The sequence below is a fragment of the Bos indicus x Bos taurus genome, chromosome 23, assembly GCF_003369695.1.
Source record: "Bos indicus x Bos taurus breed Angus x Brahman F1 hybrid chromosome 23, Bos_hybrid_MaternalHap_v2.0, whole genome shotgun sequence".
Classification (NCBI taxonomy): domain Eukaryota; kingdom Metazoa; phylum Chordata; class Mammalia; order Artiodactyla; family Bovidae; genus Bos; species Bos indicus x Bos taurus.
The window spans coordinates 28,197,360-28,219,792 of NC_040098.1; the positions used below are offsets into that span (position 1 = coordinate 28,197,360).

The 22,433-nt window shown below is 54.1% G+C and overlaps 1 protein-coding gene across 10 annotated transcripts in view; it reads left to right on the forward strand.

Moving 5' to 3' along the window:
* Positions 1-22,433, forward strand: part of TNXB (tenascin XB) — a 56,359-nt gene that overhangs the window by 26,103 nt on the left and 7,823 nt on the right. For 2 of the 10 annotated variants that reach the window (XM_027524857.1, XM_027524861.1), the window contains 16 exons: positions 200-559; positions 918-1,292; positions 5,205-5,510; positions 6,535-6,834; positions 8,093-8,380; positions 8,647-8,955; positions 9,505-9,825; positions 9,951-10,295; positions 10,652-11,029; positions 11,415-11,762; positions 13,988-14,284; positions 15,810-16,142; positions 16,502-16,903; positions 18,781-19,110; positions 20,839-21,162; positions 21,548-21,922. In XM_027524857.1, the coding sequence (XP_027380658.1) occupies positions 200-559; positions 918-1,292; positions 5,205-5,510; positions 6,535-6,834; positions 8,093-8,380; positions 8,647-8,955; positions 9,505-9,825; positions 9,951-10,295; positions 10,652-11,029; positions 11,415-11,762; positions 13,988-14,284; positions 15,810-16,142; positions 16,502-16,903; positions 18,781-19,110; positions 20,839-21,162; positions 21,548-21,922 (5,391 nt within the window). The remainder of the gene's footprint in view (positions 1-199; positions 560-917; positions 1,293-5,204; positions 5,511-6,534; positions 6,835-8,092; positions 8,381-8,646; positions 8,956-9,504; positions 9,826-9,950; positions 10,296-10,651; positions 11,030-11,414; positions 11,763-13,987; positions 14,285-15,809; positions 16,143-16,501; positions 16,904-18,780; positions 19,111-20,838; positions 21,163-21,547; positions 21,923-22,433) is intronic. The other 8 variants (XM_027524858.1, XM_027524859.1, XM_027524860.1 and 5 more) reach the window with 8 other exon arrangements.

Sequence of the window (22,433 nt, forward strand, 5' to 3'; positions counted from 1 at the left end):
AATTGGCCAGCAATACACAGTGGACTTTAAGGGCCTGTCTCAGCGCTGTCTCCTTCAATGAGTCACTGAACGGCTAATACAAAGGCTACAGGAACCCTTAAGCCAACAGCTTGAAGAGTATACTTGCCAAATGTACTTTATGTCATGATTAATGTCACCAGCAAAGCATGTCAACTGAGAGCCTAATCTCTTCTCTCAGCCCCCCAGGAAGTCCTGGATGAGACCCCCAGTGCCACAGAGATGGAGGAGACCCCCAGCCCCACAGAACCCAGCACAAAGGCCCCAGAGTCCCCCGAGAAGCCCCTCCTGGGGGAGCTGATGGTGACAGGATCCTCCCCGGACTCGCTGAGCCTCTCCTGGACCATCCCCCAGGGCCACTTTGACTCCTTCACTGTCCAGTACAGAGACGGGGATGGGCAACCCAGGGTGATGAGGGTGCCAGGGGACGAGGACGGGGTCACCATCTCGGGCCTGGAGCCAGACCACAAGTACAAGATGAACCTGTACGGCTTCCACGACCGCCAGCGCGTGGGCCCCATGTCTGTCACTGGGGTGACCAGTAAGTGGATGGTGGAAGCCCCAGGATGGGACCTAGTGGGGAGATCACCCCCTCAGGTGATGAGGGAGTGGAGTGTGGGAGGCCCCCCTCCTTGAGGCTGAGCCATGGTGACCTCTGTGGGGCTTCCTAGGCAGAGAAGGGCTTCCATGAGCTGTGCTGGTGGCAGCCCCAGTCCCCACAGCTGACACTGGGGGCTCCAGGTGTGTCTGTGAGGTGTGGACCGAGCAGGACCACCAGCCTCCTTAGGCTTCTCTGAACTGACCTCAGGGCACCCAATGGGGACCATGGCTTGGGAGGAGACCCAGGGACATCTCCCGGGGACCCTGCCTCACTCACTTTGTGTGTTCCTCCTTCTCAGCTGCAGAGGAGGAGACCCCCAGCCCCACAGAGATGGAGGAGACCCCCAGCCCCACAGAGGTGGAGGAGACCCCCAGCCCCATGGAACCCAGCACAGAGGCCCCAGAGCCCGCCGAGGAGCCCCTCCTGGGGGAGCTGACGGTGACAGGATCCTCCCCAGACTCGCTGAGCCTCTCCTGGACCGTCCCCCAGGGCCACTTTGACTCCTTCACCGTCCAGTACAAGGGCAGGGACGGGCCCCAGGTGGTGCGTGTCAGGGGCGAGGAGACTGAGGTGACCATTGGGGGCCTGGAACCCGGACGCAAGTACAAGATGAACCTGTACGGCCTGCACGGGGGGCAGCGCTCGGGCCCCGTGTCCACCGTAGGCGTGACCGGTGAGTGAGGGCGGGGCCCTTGTCTGTTTTCCTCACCTCAGGGACCCCCAGCCTCCCTGTGGCATCACCCTCCCTTGCTGCGATAGAACCCCCTGCTTGGGGACGACCTAGAAAGAACAGTTCATTGGGGACTGGGCTACAACCAGCTTCACCACCTTGAGCGAGTTTTCAGCTTACTGTGTTTGTTTCCTCAGCCATAAAATGGGGATAATAATGCCCACTTCACAGAACAGTTGTGAGGTTAAGTGCATTAGCGCAGGCCTGGCTCAGAGTAAACATGCTGCAGTGTTGGCCACTACGATGATTATGTCTGGCCTTACCCTGGGGTCTGCTCTGTCCCCTTTGGCTGGTTCGGCTTCTTAGAATGTGCATGAGATATCGGCCTCTTCACCAGGGCAGCTGGAAACTTCCTTTATGACTCATCCGGTGAGTGATGACAGCAAGGAAGACTGTCCCTCCACCCAGGTACAGGGCCCCTCAGCCACCACAGAGGACCCGCCTGGGCACCCACTCTGCAGAGCCCCAGGGCCAGGCCCAGGCCCCAGACAGGCCTCTGTGACCCTCCTTCTGGTCTGCCCAGCTTGGCCCCAGGGACAGGGCGTCTCTTTTCTCCTTTGTTCACTGAAACAAAGACATAGATTTTTCAAAAGCAACTTTTATTCTAAAGGGAAAGATTTTTAAAAGCGGAGAAACATGTTTCCGGAACGTGGTTTCTGTATTTCTCAAAGGGACTTGGTTGGCTTAGAGTCCAGAGTCTTCCACCCCTGATTTCTTTTCTTTCTTCAGTCAGCACAGAGAGTAGGGAGAGGGGAAAGCCTCAGTGGGTTACTGTCCTGCGGGCCTGAAGTAGAAAGGTGGAGGTTTGTGTCAGGCCTAGCACATGTGGCCGAGGTTTCTCCTGGGGTCACCCTAGGTCCATTTGTCTGTCTGGGGCAGCGACTCTGGTCCCTGGGCACATGCGTGCATGCTAAGTTGCTTCAGTTGTGTCTGACTCTTTGCAACCCTATGGACTATAGCCCACCAGGCTCCTCTGTCCATGGGATTCTCCAGACAAGAATATTAGAGTGGGTTGCCATGCCCTCCTTCAGGGGATCTTCTACACCCAGGGATCAAACCTGGGTCTCTTATGTCACCTGCATTGGCAGGCGGGTTCTTTACCACTAGCTCCACTTGGGAAGCCCGGTTCCCAGGTAAGGATGGACTATGTCAGGCGCTGACTGAGGCAGTAGAGGACAATTGAGTCTTGGAATTGAAGAAACTGCATTCCATTCTTGGCTTCTCAATTCTAAGCTGTGCGATGGAGCTCATTATCCAAGCAGGAAGGCGATGGGCAGCTGGAGCCCGCTGAGCTGACCGAGGGACTATGCCTGGCACACAGCACGTGCTGAGCCGTTGCTAGGAGAAGAATTAACATGCAGCTTTAGAAACATTGCTAAATTGGGAAAGGATTTTACCAAATGCAGCATGAGGACTGCAGTACTCATGGGTAGTTATCATTCCACCTTCCCCAGCTGAGCCAAAGCACCAACGATAAGGCTTGATGGTGAGGACAGTTTCTCTCTCGTGGAAAGAAGTGCAGAGAGGGTGAAAGCAAGCAGGAAATGGAAGCTACAGGAACAACAGGGTTGAAAGGCAAATTAAATGGAACACACACAACGCCTGGCCTGGCTCCTGGACCTGGAAGAAGCTCAGTACATGGTGGTTACTCCCTCCCGCCTTCAGCTGCCTCCATCCTTGCCCTTCCCACTTAGACTTACTTCTGTCCTCCTGAGACCTCATCACGAGCCCATTTTTACTTTTTACTTTAATTTAAAAAAAAATTTTTTTTTGGTCAAGCTGCATGGCTTGTAGGATTTTAGGACCAGGGATTGAACCCATGCCCCCTACAGTGGAAGCATCAAGCCCTAACCAAGAACCACCAGGGGATTCCCATGCCAGCCCCCCCTCCCCCTTTTAAGTCAGTGTCTCAGAGGTTAAAGCATCTGCCTGCAATGTGGGAGACCTGGGTTCTATCCCTGGGGCGGAAAGATCCCCTGGAGAAGGAAATGGCAACCCACTCCAGTATTCTTGCCTGGAGAATCCCATGGACGGAGGAGCCTGGTGGGCTGCAGTCCAAGGGGTTCGCAATGAGTCGGACACGACTGAGCAACTTCACTTTCACTTATTTTTAACTGTTCTGGGTCTTCACTGCTTCACAGGCTTTTCTATGGTTGTGGTGAGTGAGGGCTGCTCTCTAGTTGCTGTGCGCGGGCTGCCTATTGCAGTGGCTTCTCTTGTTGAGAAGCATAGGCTCTAGGCATGCCGGCTTCAGGAGCTGTGGCTCGAGGGCTCAGTGGTTGTGTCTCCCGGGCTCTAGACACAGCCTCCATACTTGTGGTGCATAGGCCTAGTTGCTCTGTGGCATGCAGGATCCTCCTGGATCAGGGGTTGGACCTGAGTCTCCAGCACTGGCAAGTGGATTCTTTACCACTGAGACACCAGGGAAGCACACCAGCCCATTTTGAAAGCAGGTTTTATGATACACAGCCTAATCTTATCCTCTGACAGGAACCTGAGAAACAGGATCTTGGGAACCCACCCACCTAGCCACCCCTCTGCTACTTGCCTCTTGGGACCACTTTCCAGGCTGGTCCTAATAAGCAGTGCCTCCCAGACTCAGCTCACTCTTGGGCAATGGGGACCAGCAGGTCCTGAGCTCAGCCTCTCCCAGATGTGCATACCACTCATTAATTTAACAGACATTTGCGGAGCACCCACTGGGTGCTGGTGCTGGGGACACAATAGTGAACAAGGCAAGGCTCCTCCCAGGAGCTCACATTCTATCAGAGGATGTCTGTAGGACTGTGTGTGAGACAGTGACAAGAGCTGGGGAGAAAAGCAAAGCCCAGTAGGCGAGATGGTGAGTGGGTGGGAAGCGGGCTAGAAAGGGACTCGCTGACGAAGGACCTGCCGGAAGGAGAGGACAAGCCACGTAGGCCTCTGGGGAAGAGCTTCCGGGCAGATGGAATGTCTGAGGACCAGTGAAGACTGTTTTGGAATGAGGAGGGTGGTGTGAGAGGTAGACATGTGGGGCCTCGGAGGGAGGTCATTGTAAGGACTTGGCTTTTTGCTCTGAGTGAGATGGAAGCCATGGCGGGAACAGGCTCTGACTAATGTGCTAACAGTGGGGAACACGGTGAAGAGGGGAGGGGGAGGGGGGATTTAGGAGACTGTGCTACAATCCAGTAAGAGCCGTGTGCTTAGAGGAGGTGAGTGGTAGTCGCTCAGTTCTGTCCGACTCTGCAACTCCATGGACTGTATCCTGCCAGGTTCCTCTGTCCATGAAATTCTCCAGGCAAGAATACTGGAGGAGGTTGCCATTTCCTTTTCCAACTTAGAGGGGGTGGTGGACTTTAGGAGTTAGGGGAGTCAGCTTCTGAAGGTGGTGCCGACAGGACTTACTCGAAGACCAGCCGTGGGGTGGGGGAGAGGACTCAGGGATGACTCTGACAGTGAAGCGGTGGTTTTGATGAGGTGGGAAGGCTGTGGAAGGAACAGGAGTTGTGGGGCAAAGCCCCTGAATTCAGCTTTGGACTGGAATTTGGGATCAGTTAGGCACCCAAGGAAGATGCTGAGCACACCCAAGTCTGGGGTTCAGCTGGGAGGTCTGGCTGGAGGACTTGGAGCCAGAGATGGGCAGATGGACCTTCAGCCACTTTCCCAGGGTCTCGGTGGTGACTGACACCCCTCCCCACCAAGCACAGCCCCAGATTCTGGCAGGCACTTACTGAAGGCTTGTCGGCCAGACAGATGTTGCCAATCAGTGTAGTCTTACATCAGAACCACCCCATGGGCACCACCACAACAACGCAGATAATTACTACCAAGGAGAAGAAGAGCTTTTCCTGACAGCCTCCCCCATTTCTGTCTCAGCTCCACAAGCAGAAGAGACTCCTCCAGCCACCGAGCCCCCCAAGGAACCACGCCTCGGGGAACTGACAGTAACAGATGTGACCCCCAACTCCGTGGGCCTCGAGTGGACAGTCTCTGAGGGCCAGTTTGACTCTTTCATGGTCCAGTACAAGGACAGGGACGGGCAGTCCCACGTGGTCCCTGTGGCCGCAGACCAGCGAGAGGCCACTGTCTCCGGGCTGGAGCCTGAGCGCAAATACAGGATGAACGTGTATGGGCTACATGGTGGGCAGCGCGTGGGCCCCCTCTCCGTGGTGGCCCTGACCGGTGAGTGAGGGCAGGTCAAGGCAGTCCCCATCCCTGGTCACCCGGGGCCACCCCACCTCCCCAGCCTCTCACTCAGATCCTCCCCAGTCACAGGCATGTGTTCTGTTCCCTGACCCCAGGGATCCTCTTGTAAGCTGGAACCTTCCCTGTCTTCCAGTCTCTATCTCTGCTCCGCCTCCTCCCCCAGGCAGGGTTGTCTTCCTCCCCTCCAACCAGGTCCAGCCAGATACTATCTCTCTGATCATCCACAGCTGTTTCCTCCCCTCTCTTCACAACCCCGCTGTGACTTGGACTGGCTACCACCTCCCCCTGCTGCCCTTTTTCACTGGGGTTAAACAACACACATCCCTCGAATCTTTTCTCAGAGGCCCTCGGCCCCCCTGGCCTGAGCTGTGTTCCTTTCTGGCCAACCCAGAGTCTTCCTTCCTCAGGGAGATGGCCCTTGCTCTCCGCTCCCGGCATCTCCCGTTCCTGGCGTGTCCCTCTCCTCATGCCTTCTGGGGACAGGCCACCACCATTTCTGTGCTGTGGTGTCTATGAAACCAGTGAACCCCTTTCAGAGCAATGTCTTAAAATCTATAAAGTAAAATGCATAGGATTTTACCATACCATACCTATTCTATTGATATCCAAATATCAAAGGTATTTTAAAATTTGAATTTATGATTTAGTAATATAGGAACTTCACTATTAGTTCATTAAATAGCAAGAAACTTGTGGCCTGTTTTATTTAGAAGCAGTGATGAGTGTAAAGAGTGTTTTGAAGTTTCTGCAGTAATTCTAAGCTGATGTGACAGCATCCATGATTCCTGTTGGTGACAGTTACGAGCACTGCTGGTACCACCGTGTTGGTTTCCTATATGCATCACTGAAGCAAATGCTAGAGGCCAGTGAAAATAGAGATGTAACTGCTCCCTGTCTCAGTTCAACACCCCCTGGAGGCCCTCGGAGCCCAGGAGCCCTGAGAAGGGGGAGTTCTGACGCCGGAGTTCTCAGCCATGTTCTCTGTCTCCCTGGATCCTAGCTCCCGTCCCCCCAGACCCCGTCACAGAGCCCCCCGTGGAGCCACGCCTGGGGGAGCTGACGGTGACGGATGTGACCCCGGACTCCGTGGGCCTCTCCTGGACCGTCGCCGAGGGCGAATTTGACTCCTTCTTGGTCCAGTACAAGGACAGGGACGGGCAGCCCCAGGTGGTGCCTGTGGCCACTGACCAGCGCGAGGTCACCATACCCGGCCTGGAGCCCAGTAGGAAATACAAGTTCCTGCTCTTTGGGATCCAAGATGGGAAACGCCGCAGCACAGTCTCTGTGGAGGCAAAGACAGGTGAGCGGGACCCCCACGAAGCTGAGGTCCCAGCCCCACCGTCCTTCTTCCCGCTGCCTGAACACCTCTCCTTTCCACCTGTCTCCCTTTCATTCACCTCTTCCTTTTTATTTGAAAAGCCCTGCTGCCTTTTCCCTTCCCAGTCAGATGGGAACCAAGAATATGGACTGGGTTCCTGGATCAGTTCCCCCTGCTGACTTTCACCTCTTCTCGTAATTCCTACTTCTGTTCAATGGGGAAGGCTCCTCCAGGACCCTTCCTGGAAGGTGGAAGTGCGAGACACAGCAGGACTGGGAAGCAAGGGCGGGAGGCCAGAGCTGTTCCACATCCAAGTCTCAGCCTTGTGTAGCCATCACCTCCCGAGAGAGAGCTTTCCACTGACCCTCACCCTGGTTTCCCGCCCTACTGGCCCAGGCACTCTGGGTCCCTTATCTGCCTCTCCAGAGGAACCGCTTTCCTCCCCTGCCCTCTTCCTGGAGCTCAGAAACACCAGAAGAGCCCAAGACTGGCTGCCCAGTCCAGCCCAGTCGGGCCCAGCCCAGCTATGCCCCTTTCCTGGATTTTGATCCAGGCCCTCCCCTGCCCCTGGGGGTTCCCAGTTGCCAGAGAACTCTCACAATAACAATGCCGTCAGCGTCCTCGCTGTCCAGGAAGGCAGAAGGCCAGCTCCTTCTCAGGCCCCGGGATGGCTTCTTGGGCAGACACCAGATCCTTCTCCTGTCTGAGCATCCTTCTTCTCCTTGTACCCCTCCTCACACAAAAGCAGTCCCCACTCCTCCACCAGGTCCTAGGAGGGTCACCATCATCATAATATCCTACCTCCCCACCAGCTGTCTGCCCCCAGGGACCTGTACCCCCTCTGATGTCCCCAGGACCCTTGGATTTTCCCAAAGAACAGTCAAATCACAAACAGTGGATTCCTTGGTCAAAGGAAATAAGCAGATGAAGCCTGTGATAAGCTGCACCCTGCCAAGGAAATGGTCTCTATCCGGTGGCTAGAGTCTGGATAACAAGTGGAATAAGATAAATAGGAAACCAGGGGATCACCTCTCCCAGGACGGAAGGCTGCTCCCTGCGCTGGTTAATGGACAGAGGCATGGCCTGATGAGGATGCTGGCGGGCATGTGATGGTGATGGAAATATCTGGGGGAAGCACTGATGATTTGGGCAGTTCTAGATTTTTCCAGCTCCAGAGGGAGGCAGTCAAGGAGTCATTTTGGAAAAAAAAATAAACACAAGAAACTTTCCTTTCTGTCAGTTGGCCGAGGTGACGCCAGCCCAGGAGCCCCACCCCGCCTTGGGGAGCTGTGGGTGACAGACGCCACCCCAGACTCACTGCGCCTCTCCTGGACGGTCCCTGAAGGCCACTTCGACTCCTTTGTGGTCCAGTTCAAGGACAGGGATGGGCCCCGCGTGGTGTCCGTGGAGGGCCATGAGCGCTCGGTCACCATTAGCCCTCTGGACTCCGGCCGCAAGTACAGATTCCTAGTCTACGGCCTCCTGGGCAAGAGGCGCCATGGCCCCCTCACCACCGAGGGCACCACAGGTGAGGGCAGCCCCTGCGGGGGGCGTCTGATCTGGAGGGCCCCCTGGGGAGAGTCACTGTGGTCACTTGTGGTGGCTGTCAACATGGTTGCTGTTTGGCTCTGGTTGTCTGGCTGGAATCCGACCCATCTCCTTGCACAAGCCCGAAGACCCAGCCCTGCAGGACGCAGCCACAGCTCAGTCCCGTCTTTAGACCTCTCAGTCCTTCCTTTCAGGGTCACCCAGCCTTCCAGAAACAACCATTTACTCTCTGTGTTTCCATCTCAGAGACCCGCAGAGCTGTGGATGAGGCTGGAACAAAGCGTCCCTCAAAACCACGTCTGGGGGAGGAGCTGCAGGTGACCGGTGTGACATCAGACTCCGTGGGCCTCTCGTGGACGGTCCCTGAGGGCCACTTTGACTCCTTTGTGATCCAGTACAGGGACAGAGACGGGCAACCACAGGTGGTGCCCGTGGAGGGCAGCCGCAGGGAGGTCAGTGTCTCGGGCCTGGACCCTGCCCGCAGGTACAAGCTGCTGCTCTACGGGCTGTCCAGGGACAAGCGAGTGGGTCCCATCTCTGCCATCGCCGTGACCGGTGAGTGCAGCCGGGGGAATTCGCTGTCCCTCCTTCCCACCTGGCTCTCCTGGTCTGATGGAGTCAGGATTTCTGAGCTTCCTGTACCCCTTCTTTTGGGGGAAGAGGTCAGCTTCATAGAAGCATAATTTACGTACGATAAAATTCACCCATTTTAAGAGCATAATTGAGTGAGTTTGGGTGAATGGTCATGACCATTGGTCTATGTCATGACCGTTACCACAACAAAGATAGAAAACATTGACTCTAGAGGTTTCCCCATGCTCCTTGGCTGTCAGTTTCCCTGATCCCAGCTTCTGGCAACCCCTAATTGCTTTCTATCATTATAGTTTTGCCTTTTTAAGTGTTTTGTTTAACAGACTCATACAGTACATAGTTTTTTGTGTGTTTTTCCTGCACTTAGCATGATGCTTTTGAAGTTCATCCCTGGGTATCAGTAGTTGGTCCTTTTTATTACTGATCTCTTGTCCTTACCTCCTTCCCTCCATCCATCCTCTTGGAGTCTTGGTGCAGCGACAGACCACTCACCCCTCTCTACCTGTCTCTCAGAACCAGCCCCCAGGGAAGAAATCAAAGCAGAGCCCGCAACCTTTAGTCCTCCAGCATCTGAGCCCCTTCTGGGGGAGGTGACTCTGGAGGAGGCCGCCCCACACAGCCTGCGTCTCTCCTGGACGGCAACTGAGGGAGAATTTGACTCCTTCGAGGTCCAATACACAGACGAGAATGGGCAACTCCAAGAAGTTAATGTAGGGGGCGACCAGCATGACATCACCATCTCTGACCTGGAATCTGACCACAGATACCTGGTGAGCCTGTACGGTTTCCACGATGGGCAACGTGTTGGTCCTGCCCACATCGAGGCCATGACAGGTGAGCAAAAGAGCTCTGCCCACTCAGCTTCCTTCCAAGGGGGCCGTGAGGGCCCAGAGGAGGCCGAGGCCCCGTGGCCTCTGTGCCCTTCTCTCAGGCTCTGTTCTCTCCGTGTCTGTGTTCAGCCCCAAGAGAGGAGGATGATGAACCTTCAGAATCTCTCTCTACCACCCAAACCCCATCCACCGCGGTCCCTGAGCCTCACATCAAGCCACGCCTGGGGGAGCTGGCGGTGACAGACACCACCCCCGACTCCCTGAGCCTCTCCTGGACCGTCCCCGAGGGCCAGTTCGACCACTTCCTGATCCAGTACAAGAATGGGGACGGGCAACCCAAGGTGGTGAGGGTCCCTGGGGACGAGGACGAGGTCACCATCTCGGGCCTGGAGCCAGACCACAAGTACAAGATGAACCTGTATGGCTTCCACGACCGCCAGCGCATGGGCCCTGTCTCTGTCATCGGGGTGACCAGTGAGTGGATGGTGGAAGCCCCAGGATGGGACCTAGTGGGGAGATCACCCCCTAGGGGAAGGGGGAGTGGAGTGTGGGAGGCCCCCCTCCTCGAGGCTGAGCCATGGTGACTTTTGTGTGTCCTCCTGGGCTGAGAAGGGCCTCTGTGAGCCATGCTGGTGGCGGTCCTGGTCCCCACAGCTGACTCCAGAGACTCCAGGCATGTCTGTGAGGTGTGGACCAAGCAGGACCACCCAGCCCCAAAGATGGGCTTCTCTGAACTGACTTCAGGGCCTGGAGTTGAAGCCAAGGCTTGGGAGGAGACCCAAGGACATCTCCTGGGGACCCTGCCTCACCCTCTGTGTGTCCCTTCTCAGCTGCAGAGGAAGAGACCCCCAGCCCCACAGAGATGGAGGAGACCCCCAGCCCCACAGAGATGGAGGAGACCCCCAGTCCCACAGAACCCAACACAGAGGTCCCGGAGCCCCCTGAGGAGCCCTTCCTGGAGGAGCTGACAGTGACGGGATCCTCCCCAGACTCGCTGAGCCTCTCCTGGACCGTCCCCCAGGGCCACTTTGACTCCTTCACTGTCCAGTACAAGAACGGGGACGGGCAGCCTAAGGTGGTGAGGGTGCCGGGGCATGACAAAGGGGTCACCATCTCAGGCCTGGAGCCAGACCACAAGTACAAGATGAACCTGTACGGCTTCCACGACCGCCAGCGTGTGGGCCCCGTCTCTGTCATCGGGGTGACCAGTGAGTGGACAGTGGAAGCCTCAGGGTGGGACCCAGTGGGAGGATCACCTTCTCAGGTGATGGGCGAGTTGGGTGTGGGAGGCCCCTCTCCTCGAGGCTGAGCCATGGTGCTCTTTGTGCCTCTCCTGGGCTCCCTGAGGACTAGTGCGTCCTCCTGGGCAGAGAAGGGCCTCTGTGAGCCATGCTGGTGGCAGTCCTGGCCCCTACAGCTGACCCCAGAGACTCCAGGCATGTCTGTGAGGTGTGGACGGAGCAGGACCACCAGCCTCCTTAGGCTCCTCTGAACTGACCTCAGGGTCCCCAGTTGGGGACCATGGCTCGGGAGGAGACCCAAGGACATCTCCCGGGGACCCTGCCTCACCCTCTGTGTATCCCTCCTTCTCAGCTGCAGAGGAAGAGACCCCCAGCCCCACAGAGGTGGAGGAGACCCCCAGCCCCACAGAACCCAGCACAGAGGCCCCGGAGCCCCCTGAGGAGCCCATCCTGGGGGAGCTGATGGTGACAGGATCCTCCCCAGACTCGCTGAGCCTCTCCTGGACCGTCCCCCAGGGCCACTTTGACTCCTTCACCGTCCAGTACAAGGGCAGGGACGGGCCTCAGGTGGTGCGTGTTGGGGGTGAGGAGACCGAGGTGACCGTTGAGGGCCTGGAGCCTGGACACAAGTACAAGATGAACCTGTACGGCCTGCACGGGGGGCGGCGCGTGGGCCCTGTGTCCACTGTAGCCATGACCGGTGAGTGAGGGTGGGGCTTAGGATGAGGTCTCAGGAAAGGTCTCATAGTAGAGCCTCTCTAGTGTCTTCCACTGAAGACCCTAAAACCCCCAAATCTCTAGTTCATTCATTATCCATTCAGCACTTCAGGAGTGATCTAGGAGCAGGAAGAGGGAGTCCCAGGGAAGTGCTCGCCCTTGAGAGGCTGTTGGGGACTGAGGCCTCCAAGCCAGTCACACATGACCTGTCTGTGGCTCTCTGCTTTGCATGGAAACTCTGAAAAGAACTCTTTTGGGGTGTTGGGACAAATGCCATGAAATAGTAAATCTCAACAAGTATTTATTATATAAAATTTCAGACATACCCAAAGGGAAAGAATAGCATAATGAATTCCTATGTGTCAATCACCCTGCTTCAACCAAAAAGCACCTCTTGAGCAGTCTAGCTCATCCAGACCCCATCACTTCCCACCCTCCTCAACTAGAAAATCATCTTTCTTATTTTTTTTGAATGTATTTTATTTTTGGCAGTGGTGGGTCTTCATTGCTACACACAGGTTTTGTCTAGTTGTGGCGAGCAGGAGCTACTCTTTGTTGCAATACAGGGGCTTCTCGTTGCAGTGGCTTCTCTTGTTGCAGAGCTCAGGCTCTAGGTACTGTGGGGTTCAGTAGTTACGACTGGAGGGCTCTAGAGCGCAGGCGCAATAATTGTGGCTCAAGAAGATAGTTGCTCTGCGGCATGTGGGATCTTCCCAGTGCAGGGATTGAACTCATGTCCCCTCTGTTGGCAGGCAGATTCTTTTTTTTTTTTAATATAAATTTATTTATTTTAATGGGAGGCTAATTACTTTACAATATTGTATTGGTTTTGCCATACATCAACATGAATCCGCCACAGGTGTACATGTGTTCCCCATCCTGAACCCCCCTCCCACCTTCCTCCCCATAACATCCCTCTGGGTCATCCCAGTGCACCAGCCTTGAGCATCCTGTATCATGCATCGAACCTGGACTGGCAATTCATTTCATATATGATATTATACCTGTTTCAATGTGGCAGGCAAATTCTTAACCACTAGGAAGTCCTAGAATGTTTTCTTTATTAACAGCTTTATTGAGGTATACTTTACATACCATAGAATTCACCTGTTTTAAGCATACAGCTTATCAATTTTAGTGTATTTACAGAGTTGTACAACCATCATCACTATATATTAATAATTTTAGAACTTTTCCAGCACACTGAGATGAAATCTGGTGTCCAGACCCATTTTGTCAGGGCCCATTTCCGATCCCCACAAATCTACTGTCTCTGTAGATTTGCCTTTTCCGGACACATCATATAACTGGAATCATACAATACCTGCTCTTTCATGTCTGACTTTTACCACATTTTAGCACATTTTTGTGGTTGATCTGTGTTGTAGCATGTAGCAGTACTTCATTCCTTTATAGTCAAATAATATTCCATTGTATGGATACACTGCTGTAATATTTTAAAACGTATTCTATACTCTCTTTACTTCATCATTACATATTTAAGTGTACTGCTCTTTTCAAAAAGACCACTTAAAAGTAACCATGACACAGTGATTTTGCCTTTAAAAACTAGATATTCAGGTATTACTAGTTTCCTGATTCCCTGGTGGCTCAGACGGTAAAGAATCCGCCTGCAATGCCGAAGATCTAGGTTCGATCCCTGGGTTAGGAAGATCCCCTGGAGGAGGGCATGGCAACCTACTCCAGTATTGTTGCCTGGAGAATCCACATGGACAGAGGAGCCCGGCAGGCTACATTACAGTCCATGGGGTCACGAAGAGTTGTACATGACTAAGCGACTAAGCACTCACCTTCCTGATGGTGTCCTAATTGTTCTTTTGCAATTTTTTGCTGGAATCAGATCCAATTAAGAAAGATAGGCTGCAATTGGGAGAACTGGGATTTTAAATAGGGTGGGCAGGAAAGGCCCTAGAGAGAAGTTGACATTTGAATGAAGACTTAAAGGAGGTGTGAACATGAGCCATGCAGACATCTGGGGAAAGAACATTCAGGCATCGAGGCAAGAGGCCATTTGGCACACTGGATGGACCATAAGGAGGCCACAAAGAGATTGTGAGGGCCACAGGTACAGCTGGATCTGAAGGGAGGCCCACAGAGCTGGCCCACCTTCTGGCCTGAACCCAGGAGAGCAGGGCCTCAGCAGTTCCTTCCAGCAGCAGGAACGGTTCTGTTTGCCTCTCTCCCCAGCCCGGGAAGAGGAGCCCCCTGCTAGCCCTCCTTTGAAGCCACAGCTGGGGGAGCTGACTGTGACAGACGCCACCCCCGACTCCCTGAGCCTCTCCTGGACCGTCCCCGAGGGCCAGTTCGACCACTTCCTAGTCCAATACAAGAATGGGGACGGGCAGCCCAAGGCGGTAAGGGTACCCGGGGACGAAGACGGGGTCACCATCTCGGGCCTGGAGCCAGACCACAAGTACAAGATGAACCTGTACGGCTTCCACGACCGCCAGCGCGTGGGCCCCGTCTCCACTGTCGGTTTAACTGGTGAGTGTGCAGTAGGACACTGGCCCCGAGCTGGGCTCAGTTCCCCTTTAATTGCCAGTACTCGTGTTTTTCTCCCACTGTTCTTGAGCTTGAGCCTCCCAAGCGCCTGGGAGTGGTTCTGTGCCTGTCTTCACTCCAAGCCTTACTGTCACTTTAGCTGTCTCACCCTTTACACTTTTTGAGTCCTTGAAGAGGGAAGATGCCAAGGAAATAGTAACTCAGGCAGACCTGGGGCTGGCCCTGTTCTCAGCCCCTTAGAGCTGTGTGACCTCGAGAGAGTCACTCAGCCTCTGTGCCTCCCTTTCGGCATCCTTGCAGAAAGAATACCCTACCTGTCTGGCAGGATGGGTATGGCTTGCCTCACCCACAGTGTTTGGTAACTACGGCTCCTCCTTTAGAAGAAGAAAATTAGTTACTAAAAACCCTTGGGTGAATTCTCATAATTATTATTGATTTCACTGGGTAAAATTGTATTTGATACCAATACCCATGGACTGTATGTCAACACGGAACCCTGCTATCATGGATACTGTTACTTCAGTAGTTAACATTAGTCATGGTGGCTTAGTCGATCAATTGTGTCCGACTCTTGGGATCCCATGGACTGGAGCCCATCAGGCTCCTCTGTCCGTGGGATTCTCCAGGTGAGAATACTGGAGTGGGTTGCCATTTCCTTCTCCAGAGGAAGATTCCTGATCTAGGAATCGAACCCAGTTCTCCTGCATTGCAGGCAGATTCTTTACTGACTGAACTATGAGGGAAGCCCTAATATTAGTCATATGTGCAGCTAAACAAGATATTTTCTCTTCATTAATTACTCCTTATCTTGTCTGTTGGTTGCTTGTGTTAAGTTCCTTTATAGCTATTACCTGCGACATGCTTAAAACTTGGTTCCCAAACACAATGGAGATCTGAAACACGATGATTTTATAATTCAGCTATTAAGCCGGAATAAAACTCTATGCAGAACAGGAAAGACAAAAGAAATCTGTGGGTATGATGTGTCGTCCCTGCCATAAACTGGCAAGAGAATTAATACGAGGTCCCCAAGCAACCCAACTGCAAAGATGATCTGATTTCCTGTGGTCTCATCTCTGCTGTCCACTGTGGAATCTAAATTAGATTCTCAAATGCTCAGAAAAGCCTTCTAAACCAGAGGAGATATTAAAGGAAAATACTTAAGAACCTGAGCACAGGCACCTCCTGACGCGACGTGTCTGTTAGACGTGGTGCTGTTACAAAGCATGAGTCCTGACCCACTAAGTGAATTCGCTCAGCAGCTCCTGCAGCTTCCATGCTGCACATGCTGAGGTCAGTGGCGTCCCACCCTACCATCTTGACATCTCCACAGTGTGTGCCCTGCCCCTGGAAGCTGAACATTTAAACTAGGGAAATGAAGTCTTAACCCTGGGGCACTGGAGTCCCAGCTTCAGGACCCTGGTGTGTCTTGGAGAAATCCCAGAATCCATCCTGTTAGGAGGGAGCTCAGGAAGCATGTCACCATTCTCTTTGTCTCCTGATCCAGTCTCAGAAAAAGACCAAGAAATGACTCCAGCCCCAACAGACCTGCCCACTGCAGCTCCTGAGCCTCCCATCAAGCCCCGCCTGGGGGAGCTGGCGGTGACAGACGCCACCCCCGACTCCCTGAGCCTCTCCTGGACCGTCCCTGAAGGCCAGTTCGACCACTTCCTGATCCAGTATAAGAACGGGGACGGGCAACCCAAGGCGGTGAGGGTCCCTGGGGACGAGGACGAGGTCACCATCTCAGGCCTGGAGCCAGACCACAAGTACAAGATGAACCTGTATGGCTTCCACGACCGGCAGCGTGTGGGCCCCATCTCTGTCATCGGGGTGACCGGTGAGTGGACGGTGGTAGCCCCAGGATGGGACCTAGTGGGGAGATCACCCACTAGGGGAAGGGGGAGTGGAGTGTGGGAGGCCCCTCTCCTCGAGGCTGAGCCATGGTGACCTTTGTGTGTCCTCCTGGGCAGAGAAGGGCCTCTGTGAGCCATGCTGGTGGTGGTCCTGGTCCCCACAGCTGACTCCAGAGACTCCAGGCATGTCTGTGAGGTGTGGACCAAGCAGGACCACCCAGCCCCAAGGATGGGCTTCTCTGAACTGACTTCAGGACCTGGAGTTGAAGCCAAGGCTTGGGAGGAGACCCAAGGACGTCTCCTGGGGACCCTGCCTCACCCTCTGTGTGTCCCTTCTTCTCAGCTGCAGAAGAAGAGACCCCTGGCCCCACAGAGATGGAGCAGACCCCCAGCCCCACAGAGGTGGAGGAGACTCCCGGCCCCACAGAGATGGAGGAGACCCCCAGCCCCACAGAACCCAGCACAGAGGCCCCGGAGCCCCCCGAGGAGCCCCTCCTTGGGGAGCTGACGGTGACAGGATCCTCCCCAGACTCGCTGAGCCTCTCCTGGACTGTCCCCCAGGGCCACTTCGATTCCTTTACTATCCAGCACAAGGGCAGGGATGGGCCCCAGGTGGTGCGTGTCGGGGGTGAGGAGACTGAAGTGACCATTGGGGGCCTGGAGCCTGGACGCAAGTACAAGATGAACCTGTACGGCCTGCACAGCGGGCAACGCGTGGGCCCCGTGTCCACTGTGGGCGTGACCGGTGAGTGACGGCAGGGCTCAGGGGTCTCCGGGGTGGAAATAGCTTTTCCTCATGGGTGACCTGTTTGACTGTTCTGTTATTTCACCAGACCTTGAACCCCTCTTATGCCCTTCCTCCATGGCCCTGGGCCATGACCCATGTGTAGTGGTCTGCCCTTTGTCAATCCACAGCCTCATTGTCCACAGTAGCGTGACCTCCTCTGATGGTCAGTCACTGGCTGCCTCGAAGGGTGAAATGTGTCAGGCTCAGACCAAGCTTGACTTGACTAGAATTTTCTTTTCTTTCCATCTTAATCACAAATCACAGCATTCTTTGTTACAACAAGAAAAAAAAAAAAAGAATGAAAGAAACAACCCAACATCCAACCACACTGAGATGATTAAGTAATTAGACAACAATCTGTAAAATGACCTATTACGGCATCATTGAAATGCTTAAACATAAGACAATTACTTTATACTTTACAATGAAATAAGAGTTTACAATGTTTGTAAGGAGGCTAATCAAAACCACTTGAAAATAACTTGCATAGTAAGACAACTGGAAGGAAACATCCCATGGGATGCATGACTTGTGGGACACAATACAATATTTTTCCCATTTTGCTTTTATTTTTCCCATTGTGCTTTTTTTCCCATTTTGTTCTGTTCTGTGTCATTTACATTTTCTTAAGTGACAAGCATTTTTTCTTTTATAATCAGGAAATTTTTTTTCAGTACATCGTCTCCTCTTTTGTATTCCTTCCATCTTTTCTGCTCATCATTCTTGCAATTTATTTCATTGATGATTATGAAAAAGTTACAATTTCTAGTCTCTAAGAAATGAAGGAAAAAAATCCCCAAGGGGAATTAAATTCCCCACTTGTAGTCAGGGTGGCTTTTCTAAGTCACTGTCAGCTGGAATCTTATGCCTGGTGACAATATGTCACCAGGGTTCCTCTGCACATGGGAGAACCCAGCTCCTGAGAGTCAATCTTTTGTGGGGTGAGTCAACTGTCTCTGTGAGGTTCACTCTTCCCTCCGAAGACACTTCGGACAGAGGGCCCCCTATCATGCAAATCACAAGCATATGCAAAAAGCACAGAGGGACCCATGTCCCTACTCCACATCCACCACCGGACTACTAATTTTAATAATCCAGTTTCTTTTTAAGTCTGTATTTTTCTCGGAAAAGCATATAGCAACATGATGGAAAGTTTGGAAAGTAGGGGAAACAAATCTCTCATCGGACCACTTTCTGACCCAAGAACCGCCGTTCATAACAATGTGTGTAACACCCGCTCTTTCTGTGTTTTCCATGCCTGCATGTTTTCAGGTTGCAGAGTGTTCATGTAATTCTTGGCTCTTAACTCTTTTTGTACCTAAGTTACACTGAGAGCTTTTATCCTGTGGCTACATAACCGTCATTAATCATCATTTTAATGGCCATTTGATGCTTCATGGTGAAAGTGCCATAACAAAATTAATCTTCTTCTGTGGTTCCTTTGGAGTCCTGACACATCTTGCTGTCATGAATAATCCCAAAATGAACTCCCGTGATACAACTTTTCCTGCTTTTTAATAATTTTCTTAGGATAGCTGCCCAGAAATGAGATTATTGGTTCAAAGAAAATGAGCAGTACTTTGGCTCCCGACATGCATGTCCGAATTGCCTTCTGAAGGTTCACGGTGCCTGCCAGCCAGTATGTCAGGGGGTCGGGCATGTCTCGGTCTCCCCTGCGTGGAGTCACCGAATGCTGCACCCAGAGGCTGCGTGAGCCTCCAGGCCTGCAGCTTGAGGAGTGTTTTGCTGGATCTTTCGCTGGTTGTCTCTGTTGATATCAGCAGACATCAAAGCAAGTTGCCATCTAAGCCTCTGCCCCCAATCTCTTTTCTCAGACCCTCAGAAGGTTGTGGAAGAGACCCCCAGCCCCACGGAGCCCAGCACAGAGGCCCCAGAGCCCCCCGAGGAGCCCCTCCTGGGGGACCTGACAGTGACGGGATCCTCCCCGGATTCGCTGAGCCTCTCCTGGACCGTCCCCCAGGGCCACTTCGACTCCTTCACCATCCAGTACAAGGGCAGGGACGGGCCCCAGGTGGTGCGTGTTGGGGGCGAGGAGACTGAGGTGACCATTGGGGGCCTGGAGCCCAGACACAAGTACAAGATGAACCTGTACGGCCTGCACAGGGGGCAGCGCGTGGGCCCCGTGTCCACCGTGGGCGTGACCGGTGAGTGAGGGTAGGGCGTGAGTGATGAGTGAGGTGGGGAGGGTGGGGTGCAGGATGGGAAGGACAGGTCCTGGAAGAGTTTCCCTTTATTCCCATCTTAAATTTCCCTTTATTCCCATCTTAATGAAAACATAAATATTCTCAGCAGCATGTCTTTTCCAGAACATCAGATGGTCAAGGCTTCTTGTTAAAAGGCAGATTCAGATTTGGCAGGTTTGGGCTGGGGCTGGACATACTGGATTTCTAAAGTCCTTCCTGATGCTGATGCTGCTGGTCCAGGGACCACACTCTGCTAAAGCTCCTCACAAAGCAATTGGATGCTTCCTTAGATTCTATCAGACAGAATTGTGCTTGCATGCCTGAGTCCTCACAGGAGCTCAGGCAAGCTCGGCCTCTACGTAGTTGACTGGAGGCTATGGAGGAAGGCAGGAGCGTGCTCACAATTTAGTGTCTTGACTGAAACGCCCCCTAGCCGCACAGTTTGGGTGTTAACAGACTTGTGACACCAGTGGTTCAAAAAAGATGTGGGTGGCCTGAGCCAAGCACTGAGGAAGTTCACTGAGATAAACCTTGAACGTGGCAGAGAAACCAGTTCTTATCCTACGGGGCTCACAGACAGGCTGTGGACCAGAAAAGGGGGATGTGTAGGTGATGGGAAGCCCTAGCCAGGCCAAAACTGGGCAGTGAGGCCAACACCAGCCTGCCTGCCCACGGGTGTCCACAGGTTCCCACGGGACAGCTGAGACTTGACGACCGGCAGGCGTTATCTTGGTGACACTTACAGACAGGATGAAGGGTCTCAGTCAGTACTAGGAACATCATGGCACAAGAGAGGATTTTATACGAAACTCTTGGAGTGGGAGAGAGAGTCTTGAGATGGGGTAGAGAGGTTGGGACTGCTCAGGAAGCCAGGAATTTCTCTCCCAGAATAGAGAGGACTGCTGCACAGTTTTATGCCAAGACTGAGACCCTCAGATGTACTTTTAAAGACTCATTCTGGCTCCCTGTGAAGAACAGGTGGAGGCGGGGGGCAGAGAGGCATAGGGAGGTGGTAACCCAGGTGACAGGTAAGGGCGTCCCAGACAGGTGTGGGGAGTAAGAAGATGCAGGAGGGATGCCAGAGAGAGAAACTGGTGCGTGTGTGCTAAGTCGCTTCAGTCGTGTCTGAGCCAGCCAGGCTCCTCTGTCCCTGGGACTTTCCAGGCAGGAATACTGAAGTGGGTTGCCATGCCTCCTCCAGGGGATCTTCCTGACCCAGGGGTTGAACCCACATCTCTTAGTCTCCTGCATTGGCAGGCGGGTTCTTTACCACTAGCACCACCTGGGAAGACAGCAGATGGCAACAGGAACGGATCCAAGAAGACTCCAGGTTTCTGATTAGAGAAGGGGGATGGGGCTTCTGAGCTGCTTGGGGGCCAAGACATGAGCCAAAAGGAGTTAAGATGCCGTGAGACCACAGTGGAGGGAGGCCCAGAGCACAGCGGCCATGTGGGCCTGCATGTGAGGAAGGGAGCTGGTAGGTAGGGGTGAGAGCGGGGTGGATGAGGCTAAGGTGCCAGGAAGGCCGACATTAAAGGGACCAGAAAGAAAGAGTTAAGAGAAAGAGGAGTTAGAACTCCTGTGGACAGACATGTCCTGTACCTTATTATTTTATTTTTGTAATACACCCCTTTATATGCTGAACTGAGGACTGAGGAGACCTCACCTGTCCTGAATGTCTCTGTGCAGCTCCAGACTATGATGCCATGACCACCCAAACCCCGTCCACCGCGGTCCCCGAGCCTCCCACCAAGCCCCGCCTGGGGGAGGTGACCGTGACAGATGCCACCCCCGACTCTCTGAGCCTCTCCTGGACCATCCCCGAGGGCCAATTCGACCACTTCCTGGTCCAGTATAAGAATGGGGACGGGCAGCCCAAGGCGGTGAGGGTGCCCGGGGACGAGGACGGGGTCACCATCTCGGGCCTGGAGCCAGACCACAAGTACAAGATGAACCTGTATGGCTTCCACGACCGCCAGCGCGTGGGCCCCGTCTCTGTCATCGGGGTGACCAGTGAGTGGACAGTGGAAGCCCCAGGATGGGACCTAGTGGGGAGACCACCCCCTCAGGTGATGGGGGAGTGGGGTATGGGAGGCCCCCCTCCTCGAGACTGAGCTATGGTGCTCTTTGTGCCTCTCCTGGGCTCCCTGAGGACTAGTGCATCCTCCTGGGCAGAGAAGGGCCTCTGTGAGCCATGCTGGTGGTGGTCCTGGTCCCTACAGCTGACCCCAGAGACTCCAGGCATGTCTGTGAGGTGTGAACCGAGCAGGACCACCAGCCTCCTTAGGCTCCTCTGAACTGACCTCAGAGTACCCAGCTGGGGACCATGGCTCGGGAGGAGACCCAAGGACATCTCCCGGGGACCCTGCCTCACCCTCTGTGTATCCCTCCTTCTCAGCTGCAGAGGAAGAGACGCCCAGCCCCACAAAGATGGAGGAGACCCCCAGTCCCACAGAGATGGAGGAGACCCCCAGCCCCACAGAACCCAGCACAGAGGCCCCGGAGCCCCCCGAGGAGCCCCTCCTTGGGGAGCTGACGGTGACAGGATCCTCCCCGGACTCGCTGAGCCTCTCCTGGACCGTCCCCCAGGGCCACTTTGACTCCTTCACCGTCCAGTACAAGGGCAGGGACGGGCCCCAGGTGGTGCGTGTTCGGGGCGAGGAGACTGAGGTGACCGTTGGGGGCCTGGAGCCTGGACACAAGTACAAGATGCACCTGTACGGCCTGCACGGGGGGCGGCGCGTGGGCCCCGCGTCCACCGTGGGCGTGACCGGTGAGTAGGAGAGCAAGCCCCAAACCCTAGGTTTCCCTCTGTTGCCCTTGTGTTTCCCTCTTTGGGACATCAGCACTTCTCACAAATGGGGCCTGTTCCCTTTCCTCACGTGGTGCTGGGGATCCCACCCCATGCTCGAATTGCGTGAGGATTGATGGACGGTGTGCTCGGGGTCAGCTCGGCAGGTAGCCTCTGCCCCACACGTTTCTGCTTTCTTCCTTCCTTCATGATCTGGACCCTCAGACCTGCTCAGGTGTTCATGTATGGCTTCCTCAGCCACCAAGCATTTTAGCAGCTTGGCGCACAGATGGAGAACCAGGTTCCCTAGGTTGAATCCTGCTCTGAAGGTACTCATTTTGCAAATGTTTCTTAACCTCTCTGCACCACGGATGCCCACACAACAAGGGTGCTAAGGATAAAAGCACCTACTTCAGCAGCTGTGTGAGGATTAAATGCACTGTTTGCGAACTGCCTACCCCAGTGCCTGGGACACATGAAGCAGTTTTAAGAG